Here is a 12695-nt window from a genome sequence, read left to right as displayed (position 1 = left end):
GCGACCTATGTGTTATGAACGCTTCAACCTGTGTGAACTAAGTCAGCAAAACAAGTTGAAAAAGTTCAACATAGACATGCTTGTAAGGATTTGTGAACATTTTGAATTGGACCACCTCTGTTTCCAGAAACAGAAAGGAGGGTTTTATTAATCAAATCAAAGAGCTCATTTGAAGTTGCAGCTGCAATATGTAACTGTTTCAGTTAAATTTACTAAGATAGACATTCATTTCATAGAAACGCTGGTTTATGTAACTGAAGCTCAGAAAAGTTTTGAGAACAGCAAGAAAAAAAGATGGTACATGATTACATTACATGCCCTAGATACTGCAGAAATTTAGTTTGGTGTATGTAACCACCATTTGAATAAAGATTGTGGTTGCATGACTTAAAAAATCAGCCCAGTGACTTCATGTTCCACATAACACGCCAGTGTTAATTGCAACAGCATGATGAGCTTTGCCCACGAAAAAAATCTATGCAAATTAGGTTAATAATAAGCCATGGGTGTGTTGAATCCACCCATGGCTTATTATTAATTGTAACTGAAGATGGAAGTTCGCAAGTTTTGTGCGATCGAGGTGTTATTTGTCACATTTGCGGTAACACATAATGACGCTAATTTAGTTACAAAGCCCATCCAGTGGCATCATTTTTCTCATGCGGTCCGCAGCTCTGTATATTGTCACGTTTCATGAACTGGCCGTAGTATTTATGAAATGTCCTGAAATCTCAAGTTAGCATATAAGACTGAGGTAAGATTCCAAACTTTCGTGTTTGCGGAACAAATACCACTAACAGACCAGCTTCCCTATGGAGAAAGAAAAAAAGAGGTAGATATTATGTTAAGCACGAAGATGATTCCTTTCTCAAAATATAGAAACAACTCAAAATACGGACCTCTCAAAGAAGGCAAGAAATGCTAGGGTGCAAGCAGGTAAAATAAATAAAGCAGAAAAGGTTAGCATTATTATTCTGCTCGACAGATAATAACAGTTCAATCAAGAACTGACTACCCAAGTAGGATGGAATTAGCTAAAGCGCAAGGTTAATATTCTGCTTGACAGATAACAACAGCTCAATGAGCTAGAACTGACTACCCAAGTAAGACAGAATAAGCTAGCACGCAAGGTTAATATTCTGCTTGACAGATAACAACAGCTCAGTAAGAACTGACTACCCAAGTAAGACAGAATAAGTTGGCGCGCGAGGTTAATATTCTGCTCGACAGATAACAACAGCTCAATAAGAACTGACTACACAAGCAAGACAGAATGAGCTAGCGCGGCAGGTTAATATTCTGCTTGACAGATAACAACAGCTCAATAAAGAACTGACTACCCAAGCAAGACAGAACAAGTTAAGCCGAGTTAAGCATGTATTTAGCACAAAGTGAATCAGATAATTCGCTTCATTGCAACATATGACAACCGTTCTTTACAGAGCTCTCTTCTCTGGTTTAGGCTAGATACGTACACAAATATGAAAGCTCTCTGATCTGATATCAGCATATTTAATAATTTCAGTGCAACTTACCACTACAGTCTTTTCCTTGTTCCATGGCATTGTGGATCGGAGGATTGATGGCAATGCCGTGCGGAAATTTCCCGCCAAAAATAAATTAGTCTGACATGAACAATGATCATCGAGACACAAAAACACCAAATGCATGCTTCGTTGTCTTAACCCAAGAAAACGTCATTTATTCCAAGACCTGGTTTTAAGGATTCGCACTCATCTATACTGGCTATATAACAAGAAAAATATTGCAAGGTAAATTGCGATATCTTGACACCATGCTAACATAAGAATGTGGCTCAAACAAAAACATAGAATATACTCGAAGTCATGTTCATCAATCAAAAGTGCCGTGCGCCATATATCCCTATTTCGCTATGCCAAAATTAAGACTAATGATCTAGTAATTACTGATTTCAATCTTGTTCGGCATTCATACACATGTTACCACAGTAAATTTCTACAAGCGGCTTTCGCCATAATTGTCATAATTATTTTGGTACAAACCGGCTTCCCTTGACGCAACGGTGTTGGCAATGTTTCCACACAGAAAAATGTCATAAAATTATACCTATCTCTTTTAAGCCCCACAGTGAGCTATTCTGGCGGTTTAGCAAGGAAAGTACCGTATCAATGATGCGACAAACGCATCACTGGCTTCCAGCATGTTTGCAAAGGCAAAACTGCGCGGCAAATAAAAGCATGTATCGGGTCCTGTTTCATGTTACATTTCCTGGCATGCGATGATAAGTCGTGTACAAGATTAAAAGACCTCCTGGACAGAATTTTTTTAGAGGGTAAAGCTCCTCATGTGAGGAATCTCAAGTTATTTTGATTTTTTTAAGAATTTCACGTTTACAGCTTCAGTTCTTCTACACTGCTTGTTATAGAAACATTTATTTCACCAAAAGCAGTAGAAACCACAATTTAAGTAAAAAATGTATATTTTTCGTGTCTTCGTGGAGCGTCTGTGAGTGTCATTTTCTTGTCATGTTAACAATCCTTGAAAAACAGAAACCCAGACTTTAAACACATTGGCCATCAATGGCAAAGTACTAGCGACAAGGCAGTATAATTTTTATCTCTAGAGGTGGGTTGGACCCTGTGTAAACACTTAAACAGTCGAGAGACTTTTTCCATTTTCAGTAAAGTGAAACTTACTAGGAGCCATTTAATATATTGCATATGGAAATTGACAACTTGGTCTTTGGTTTTGTAGCTATATTTGTAAAGTTAAAGCATATTACTGATATTGAATAAAGTTATTTGCATCGGGAAATAATATTGGTCTGTCATTGATACAACAAATCTGCTCATAAATTAGACCCAATTTATCATAATTTTGCCAGTATTACCTCACAATCTTTTAATTCCTTTTCTGAGGCAATTTTTTTAGAAATACTAAGAATTAATGACATCAATCTACAGTGCCTGGGACCCTTTTAATATTAAACAAGTTTCAGGTAATTTGAAGAAATTCGATTTTTTGACATCTGCCGCAGTTAATGTGAATCTTGTAGTCAAGCTCTCTCAAAAACTGTGAACTGCAGAATCATCGGTGCCATTTGTCAACATAATTTTCATCAGGCGCAAAGAGTTTTGGTCAGTTTTCAACAGAAAAAAGCTCATCATTTTGAGAAAAATTAAAAGACAATAATGTGAACTAATTTTTTTTATACATCTTGCTTATATTAAATAAAATCCCACTAACTAAAACAAAAAACGCCTCGGACATTTGAGCGCAGTGGAATAGGCTGGATATGTCCCTGCATTTGGTAAATGAAAGAAATAATTATGACTTCATTCACCATTCATTCAGTGTGTCATGCCCCAAAGCATAAAGTATAATGAGGCTCCATCTCTTCATCAGGTCTATACCATAAAAGGCCTATCTGCAGCCCTGGCAACATAGTTGTCAAATACGGGGAGAAGCTGATATTTAGCAATCTCAAGGAATGTGAGATTATTCACCTCAGTGTCGGTGAAAGTGATGGATATTTACCTCGCCGCTTCATGGCTTGGTAAATATCCACCACTATTCACCTCCACTTCAGTGAATAATTGTTAATTATTTATGTGCATATAACGAGACCAGATTATGTAAACATTGACATGTGTCAAGACATTGTTTACAATGCCATGATATGGAAAAGTAGTTCAAATTTTCTACAACGATAGCGAACAAAACAAAACGAAGTCTGAATTGCCCTTATTCATAATGACATCTCATCAAAACAATCTATTGTTTAAACGCAAAGAATCATGGTTGCAGGAGGGGACAAAACAGCAATAGCACAGAGAAAATTGATATAACATTCGTTTTATAGACCAAAAACAAGCGGTAACAGCCATCAAGTGCAATAAATATTGCTTATTAAACATTAGTGCATCTCATATTTGAGTACCAGGCCATTTGAGTTCAAACTTTTCTTGTCAGAGCGAGTTTTAAACAAATTGCTATTGTTCTAATTCTGTCGTAAAATGACATATTTCATAATTAGTGATGTATAATAGAGAGCATGTATGTCAATTATTGTGAATAATGTTAATGTTAACCTTGAGAGGACAGGTTCTTGGACCTCGTAATCCTGTCGTAAAATGACATATTTCATAATTAGTGATGTATAATAGAGAGCGTGTGTGTCAATTAGTATGAATAATGTTAATGTTAACCTAGCAACTGTCATGGCGAAATGCACGCCTCGAGAGGACAGGTTCTTGGAACTCGTAAGAAATGCAGTCAACGAAATTGGGAGAGGAGAAAAAAATGTCGAGACAGGAAAATACTCGAACATTTTAAAAAGTCTTGCAAAGGAGGAAAAAGTGTTGCAGATGCAGTAAAGATTGCCATCATTAGAGCTCTTGATGCTGGAATTTTGGAACAAGCTACAGGATCAGGTGTCAGTCAGGGAGGGTGTCATAAAATGACGTATTTCATCATTAGCGATGCAATAGAGAGCATGCATGTCAATTAGCATGAATAAAAAGAGGATTGAACAACCAGGGATCTTGTGTAGTTACGTAAATCGTAACAAATTCTTTTAAATATAAACATTTTATATCATATCATGTTTCACTAGAAGGATATATCAGCCATGTACTGTACTTCTATTTCATATATTTACAACCCAAAATATTAATTAATTAATTAATCACAATGTAAGGCTTAATCCAAGGCTTAAGTTAGAGCCAGTATTTCTTTGGAAGAGATATTTTGAATTTTAATTTTTTTCAGAAAATGATGCCTAAATATGTGTAACCTTTTAATAATTTAAAATATCTTTTCCAACAAAATACTGATTTAGGAAGGATCTTGGAGCGTATTTAAAACACATAATGGATCCATGTTCAACCGTTTTGCATAATGCAAAATCTCAACACGATCAAAGCCATATTGGTTTCATTCTACAACCTCTTTATACCCAAATTTATAGTCTGCCATTACTTGTGGAGACAATTCTGCCTTGAAAATTCTATAATTCAAGATCGCCCATGAAACATAACCCTGGAGTCTAACAGTTGCTTTTAAATTGCAGTTTCACAAAGGAAAATATTTTTGACGGATGAACGAAATGAAAAAGGATTTTCTATCACCTAGAGCACACAACACAGAGCAACACTGTGCTTCAATAACAGTTCTTTTTAAACATTTTTGCATACATGTGTGGTGATTATTTCTTTGCAATACCTATCAAATTATGGAGATGCGGCATACAGGTATAGTGCCAATTTGCAAAAGTCTACAAGTTTTGTTGCACATTGTTTATACTTGTTTAGTTCTCGGAGGACAAAAGCTTACAGCATTAATGCAGCCGGCACTATAGTTGAGATGCTATGTTAATCCCAAACTGTGGGTGTCCCTAGACCAACGTTTTGTACACTCAGCCCATATATGGTCATATTGTTTAGGTATGGTGAATGATGTCTAGTGAATGCTAGTAATGGATTACAATGTCTGTTGATACTGAACAGTGTCTAATAATGTCAAATGATGTACATTTATGTCTAGTGTCGTTTAGTGATGTAAAGTGACGTCTAATGATTTCAAATGATGTGCAGTTCCATATATGGTGGTGGGATTTTTCTGATAATAAATTCGTGTCCTATATACACCAAATGGAGAAACTTCATAAAAATCCCACCACCATATATGGAACTACACGTCATTTAAAATCATCAGACATAACTTTACGTCACTAAACGACACTAGACATAGTATAGCACTGGCTCCATTAATGCTCTAAGCTTTTGTCCTCCGAGAACCAAACAAGTATAAACAATGTCCAACAAAACTCAAACTTTTTGCAAATCAGCACTATACCTGTATGCAGCATCTCCATACTGCCAGACTTCCACACCTCCACACTTCCACATTTCCACAATTTTACACTGCCAGACTTCCACACTTCCACACCTCCACACTTCCAAACCTCCACACTTCCACACTTCCACACTTCCACACTGCCAGACTTCCACACTTCCACACCTCCACATTTCCACAATTTTACACTGCCAGACTTCCACACTTCCACACCTCCACACTTCCACACTTCCACACTGCCAGACTTCCACACTTCCACACTTCCACACTACCACACTTCCAGACTTCCAGACTTCCACACATCCAAACGTTCACACTTCCACACTTCCAGACTTCTGCACTTCCAGGCTTCCACACTTCCACACTGCCAAACTTCCACATGTCCACACTGCCAGACTTCCACACTTACAGACTTCCACTCTTCCAGACTTCCAGACTTCAGGACTTCCACACTTTGACAGACTTCCAGACTTCCACACTGCCAGATTTCCACACTTCCACACTTCCACATTTCCAGATTTTCAGACTTCCACACTTTAAGACTTTCAGACTTCCACAAGTCCACACTTCCACACTTCCACATTTTTACACTGCCAGACTTCCAGACTTCCAGACTTCCAGACTTCAACATTTCCAGACTTACAGACTTCCACACTTCCACACTTCCACACTACCTTACATTTACACTTCCACACTACCACACTTCCACACTTCCACTCCTCCACATTTCCACACTGGCAGACTTCCACCTTTCCACACTGCCACACGTGCACACTTCCACACTTCGACACTGCCAGACTACCACACTTCCACACTGCCAGACTTCCAGACTTTAAGGCTTCCACACTTTACACTTCTACACTTCCACACTTCCAGACCTCCAGACTTCCAGACTTCCACACTGTCAGACGTCCACACTTCCACACTGCCAGACTTATAGACTTCTACACTTCCACACTTCTACACATCCATACTTCCACACTTCCACACTTCCACACTTCCACACTTCCACACTTCCACACTACCAGACTTCCAGGCTTCCAGGCTTCAACACTTCTACACTTCTACACTTCCACACTTCCAGACTTTTTCACTTCCATACTTCCAGACCGCTAGATTTCCACAGTTCCACAGTTCCAAACTTCCACACTCTCACACTTCCAGACTTTTACACTTCCACACTTCCAGACCTCCACACCTCTACACTGCCAGACTTCCACATGTCCTCACTGCCAGACTTCCAGATTTTGACACTTCCACACTTTCAGACTTTTGCACTTCCACACTTCCACACTGCAAGACTTCCACACTTCCACATTTCCACAGTGCCAGACTTCCAGACTTCCAGACTGTTGGGACTTCCACACTTTCACGCTGCGATACTGCCACCTCTTTACACTTCCACACTGCCAGACTGCCACACCTCAACAATGCAGACTTCCAGACGTCCAGATTTCCATACTTTTACACTTCCAGACTTCCAGACGTCCAGACTTCCAGATTTTCAGACTTCCACATTTCCACAGTTCCACTCTTTTAGATTTCCAGACTGCCAGACATCCACGCTTCCACACTTCCGCACTTCCACCTTGGCAGACGTCCATGCTTCCACACTTCCACACTTCCACACTTTCAGACTTCCAGACTTCTACACTGCCAGACTTCCAGACTTCCACTCTTCCACACGTCCACACTTCCACACCTCCACACTTCCAAGTGTCCACACTTCCACACTTCACACTGCGAGACTTGCACACTTTCACACTGTCAGATGTCCACACTGCCAGACTTGCACACTTCCGCAGTTCCAGACTTCCACACTGCCAGACTTCCACACTTCCCTAGTTCCAGACTTCTACACTGCCTGACTTCCACACTTCCACACTTTGAGACTTCCAGACTTCTACACTATTAGATTTCCAGACTTCCAGACTTTCACACTTCCACACATCCAATTTTTCAGACTTGCACACTTGCACACTTGCACACTTGCACACTTTGACACTCCCCGACTTCCACACTTCCACACTTCCACATTTCCACACTCCAAGACTTCCAGACTTCCAGACTTCTACACTGCCAGACTTCCACACTTCCACAACTCCACACTTCCACGCTTCCACACTTTCACACTTCCACACTTGCATACTTCCAGACTTCCACACCTTCACACCTCCACACTTCCACACTTCCACATTTCCACACTCCCAGACTTCCACGCTTCCACACTTCCAGACTTCCAGACTTCCAGACTTCCAGACTTTCACACTTCCACACTTCCACACTTCCAGACTTCAACACTGCGACACTCCCAGACTTCCACACTTCCATCCTTGCACATTTCCACACTGCCAGACTTCCAGACTTTCACACTTCTACACTTCCACACTGCCAGACTGTCACACTTCCACACTCCTAAACTACCAGATTTCCAGACTTCTAGACTTTTCCACTTTTACACTTCCACACTGCCAAACTGCGACACTTCCACACTTCTGCACTTCCACACTGCCAGACTGCCCTACTTCTACACTGCCAGACATCCAGACTTCCAGAGTTTCAGACTTCCACACTTCCACTCTTTTAGACTTCCAGAATTCTACATTCTCAGACTTCCACACTTCCACACTTCCACTTTGGCAGACTTCCACACTTCCATACTTCCACATTTCCACACTCCCAGAATTCCAGACTTCCAGACTTTCACTCTTCCACACTTCCACACTTCCTCACTTCCACACTTCCAAACTTCAACACTTTCACACTTCCACACTTCCACACTTCCACACTTCCACACTGCGACACTGCCAGACTTCCACACTTCCACCCTTGCACATTTCCATACTCCCAGACTTCCAGACCTCCAGAGTTTCATACTTCCACACTTCCACTCCTTTAGACTTCCAGAATTCCAGACTGCCAGACTTCCAGACTTCCAGACTTCCACTTTGGCAGACTTCCACACTTCCACGCTCCCAGACTCCCAGACTTCCAGACTTCCAGACTTCCAGACTGCCACGCTTCCACACATCCAAACATCCACTCTTCCATACTGCCAGACTTCCACACTTACACACTTCCAGACTTCCACACTGCTAGATTTCCAGACTTACACACTTCCAGACTTCCACACTTCTACACTGCTAGACTTCCACACTCTCACACTTCCACACTTCCACACTTCCACACTTCAACACTGGCAGACTTCCACACTTCCACATTTCCACACTCCCAGACTTCCAGACTTTAACACTTCTAGACTTCCACTCTCTCACACTTCCACACTTCTGCACATCCACACTGGCAGACCTTGACACTTCTACACTTCCACACTGCCAGACTGTCACACTTCCACACTGCTACACTTCCAGATTTCCAGACTTTTAGACTTCCACACTTCTACACTTCTACACTGTTAGACTGCCACACCTCCACACTACCAGAATTCCACACTTCTACACTTCCACACTGCCAGACTGCCACACTTCCGCACTGCAGACTTCCAGATTTCCATACTTCTGCACTTCCACTCTTCCACACTTCCACACTTTCACACTGCCAGACTGTCACACTTCCGCACTGCTAGACTTCCAGATTTCCATACTTCTAGACTTCCGAACTTCCAGACTACCACACTTCCACACTTCCACTCTTCCACACTTCCACACTTCCACACTTCCACACTTTCACACTACCAGACTTCCACACTTCCAGACTTTCACACTTTTACACTTCCACACTGCCAGACTGTCACACTTCCGCACTGCTAGACTTCCAGATTTCCAGACTTCTACACTTTCAGACTTCCAGACTACCAGACTTCCACACTTCCACTCTTCCACACTTCCACACTTTTACACTGCCAGACTTCCACACTTCCAGACTTTCACACTTTTACACTTCCACACTGCCAGACTGTCACACTTCCGCACTGCTAGACTTCCAGATTTCCAGACTTCTAGACTTCAACACTTGGACACTTCCACACTGCCAGACTTCCAGACTGTCAGACTTACACGCTTTCACACGTCCAAACGTCCACATTTCCACACTCCCACACTTCCACACTGCCAGACTTCCAGACTTCCACAGTTGCACACTTCTACACTTCCAGACGTCCACTTTTCCACACTTCCAGACTTCCAGACTTCCACACCTCTATACTTCCAGACTTCCACACTGCCAGACTTCCTCACTTTTACACTTCCAGACCTCCAGAGTCTACCTAAAAACTACAAAATTATACAGTAGCTTGTGTTTAATTATGCCATAAAACTAATTCCATTTTGATAACCCGTTCTGTGCTCTTCTACCCAAAGTAAAAGCCGCGTGAATTAATTTGGACTAATGACTACTTAAATATAGAGATTGTACAATGTTGTGTCATATTTTCTTTAATTCTGTAAAAAGAATTCTCGTAACTTTTATAGTGCTCTCGTTGTTTTATTTTCGCTAGTCTCTTTGAATCATAGAGAAAATTTAAAATGAAAAAGATTTCAACTCTATTCTTTGATCGAAGGATAGTATGGTAATGATTCTTGTTGGCAAGCGCAGTACAACTTAGCGTGGACCGCGCAAGCGCTTAGTATGTCTGGATTTCGTGGTAGTGTCAGTTTGATTTCTACTAGGTCAACAGAAAAAAGCGAGAGTAAGATTTCAGGTTGAGAAGTGTAAGAGATGTAACCCATAACGTTGTTGTAAAGTTATTAAAAATATTTGTTCAACTTCATTCAACAACAATATTTGTTCAACTTCAACCCTAATGATTTTCATTCAACAAAAATAATCATTCAGCTTCTACCAAAATCATTTTCATTTAACAACAATATTTGTTCAACTTCAACGACAATTATTTTTACTCAACAAAAATAATTATTCAACTTCTATCATGCATAGTGATTTAATAACATACCTTCTTTTATGACAAAGGTTTTGAAAGTTCCCGGACATTCAAAATATCGTCATTTAACAAAATTCCCCGTCCCTCCCCCCGAACTACCCCGAACGCTGTCACAAATCCCTGGTGCTTTGGGTACCCAAAACACTGAAAGCGTAAAACTGATGCAAGTGAAATCATCCACAATTCTGCTCAAAACCCATTTATCTTCTTACGAGGCTTTGTCTCAATAAATTAAAGCATTCTTTAGCTTGATATAAACTCAATACGTCTCTGAAAATAGTCGCAATTCATAACAGACTGTCTGATCCGAGTCCGCAGTTATAACGACATACAAAACCGAATCACGTGCCAAAGATCCTTGTATGAACATGCGCTTGGTGCCTATCGATAACCCTTGAAATGTACGTTATTTTAAACGAGAAAGGCACTTTCTGAACCTCCGATAGTGAGGCGATTAAAATCAATACACGAACGAACGGCCGTCACGCAATATGCAGGTCTCAAGCTGCGACCAACCTCTGTGTGTGTTGCCTGTCGGAAATAAACTCTGGCTTTGACTGGTTTGTCGCGCTTTCCTTGACCATCCCTCCTAGTATACGTAGATTTTGCTGGAATATATAATATAAAGATATAAAAGGTTTGCTTTGCTTTTTAATCCTCGGTTGATTTGGCTACCCTGAAGAAAACGATAACAAACAAGCATATCAGAAAGGGATACCCATATCACTAGGGATTTGGGTATCCCACTTTCCCAGTGTTCAAAGGACTTAGTCTTGTCTACTTTATTTGCATTTTTTATAGATGTCTCCGAAGAAAAAAACTGCCTTAATGGCAAAATCTAGTAGGAGGGATGGTTAAGGAAAGAGCGATAAATAAACAAGTCTAAGACTTTCCCTATATCCAAAGATTAGCCTAGTCTGTACTTTATTTACATTTATTTTGGTTTTGTCTCCGAAGCAAAAAACTTCTTTAATGGCATAGAGAACTGTTCGCCGGCAAAATCTACGTATACTAGGAGGGATGGTCAAGGTAAGAGCGATAAACAAGTCTAAGCCAGAGTTTATTTCCGACAGGCAACACATACAGAGGTCGGTCACAGCTTGAGACCTGCATATTGTGTGACGGCCGTTCGTTCGTGTATTGATTTTAATCGCCTCACTATCGGAGGTTCAGAAAGCGCCTTTCTCGTTTAAAATAACGTGCATTTCAAGGGTTATCGATAGGCACCAAGCGCATGTTCATACAAGGATCTTTGGCACGTGATTCGGTTTTGTATGTCGTTATAACTGCGGACTCGGATCAGACAGTCTGTTATGAATTGCGACTATTTTCAGAGACGTATTGAGTTTATATCAAGCTAAAGAACGCTTTAATTTATTGAGACAAAGCCTCGTAAGAAGATAAATGGGTTTTGAGCAGAATTGTGGATGATTTCACTTGCATCAGTTTTACGCTTTCAGTGTTTTGGGTACCCAAAGCACCAGGGATTTGTGACAGCGTTCGGGGTAGTTCGGGGGAAGGGACGGGGAATTTTGTTAAATGACAATATTTTGAATGTCCGGGAACTTTCAAAACCTTTGTCATAAAAGAAGGTATGTTATTAAATTACTATGCATGATAGAAGTTGAATAATTATTTTTGTTGAGTAAAAATAATTGTCGTTGAAGTTGAACAAAAATTGTTGTTGAATGAAGTTGAACAAATATTTTTGTTGAATGAAAAGAATTTTGGTTGAAGTTGAAAGAAAATGCGTATTGTTGAATGTAAATATAAAATGTTGAACAAATATAAGTTGTTGAATATGAAGGTGTAAGTTGTTGAATTTTGCAACATTTGGCTAACCATAGTCGTCCCCTCACGATCATTATTTTACAGTTACTGCGTCTTGGGTTTGCATAACTTTCAATAATTCTCCTGACCCCCTAAGTGTTTAGATGAAGCTATGCAAACACAGAAA

The 12695-nt window shown here is 40.3% G+C and overlaps 1 protein-coding gene across 1 annotated transcript; it reads right to left on the bottom strand.

The window, feature by feature from the left end:
- Positions 1 to 7679: 7679 nt before the first annotated feature.
- On the bottom strand, positions 7680 to 8507 carry LOC145500300 (uncharacterized). Its single transcript, XM_081479792.1, has 2 exons — positions 8364 to 8507; positions 7680 to 8003 (listed from the first exon to the last, which is right to left on the bottom strand). Exons 1-2 carry the CDS (start codon positions 8505 to 8507, stop codon positions 7680 to 7682), a joined length of 468 nt encoding a protein of 155 aa, XP_081335918.1.
- Between the last annotated feature and the right edge of the window lie 4188 nt (positions 8508 to 12695).

The sequence above is a fragment of the Orbicella franksi genome, chromosome 10 (genome assembly GCF_964199315.1).
Source record: "Orbicella franksi chromosome 10, jaOrbFran1.1, whole genome shotgun sequence".
Lineage (NCBI taxonomy): Eukaryota > Metazoa > Cnidaria > Anthozoa > Scleractinia > Merulinidae > Orbicella > Orbicella franksi.
The sequence above is the reverse complement of the archived record's forward strand: the minus strand, read 5'-3'. Positions and strand labels throughout refer to the sequence as shown.

Bases quoted from the DNA above. Each gene is read 5' to 3' on its own strand.
- LOC145500300 (XM_081479792.1), bottom strand. From the start codon at position 8,507: ATGTGGAAGTATGGAAGTGTGGAAGTCTGCCAAAGTGGAAGTGTGGAA. The intron at 8,004-8,363 runs GTAGGGCAGTCT...GGAGGTGTGAAG, and splicing joins GGATGTCTGGCAGTGTAGAA to GTGTGGAAGTCTGGAAGTAT.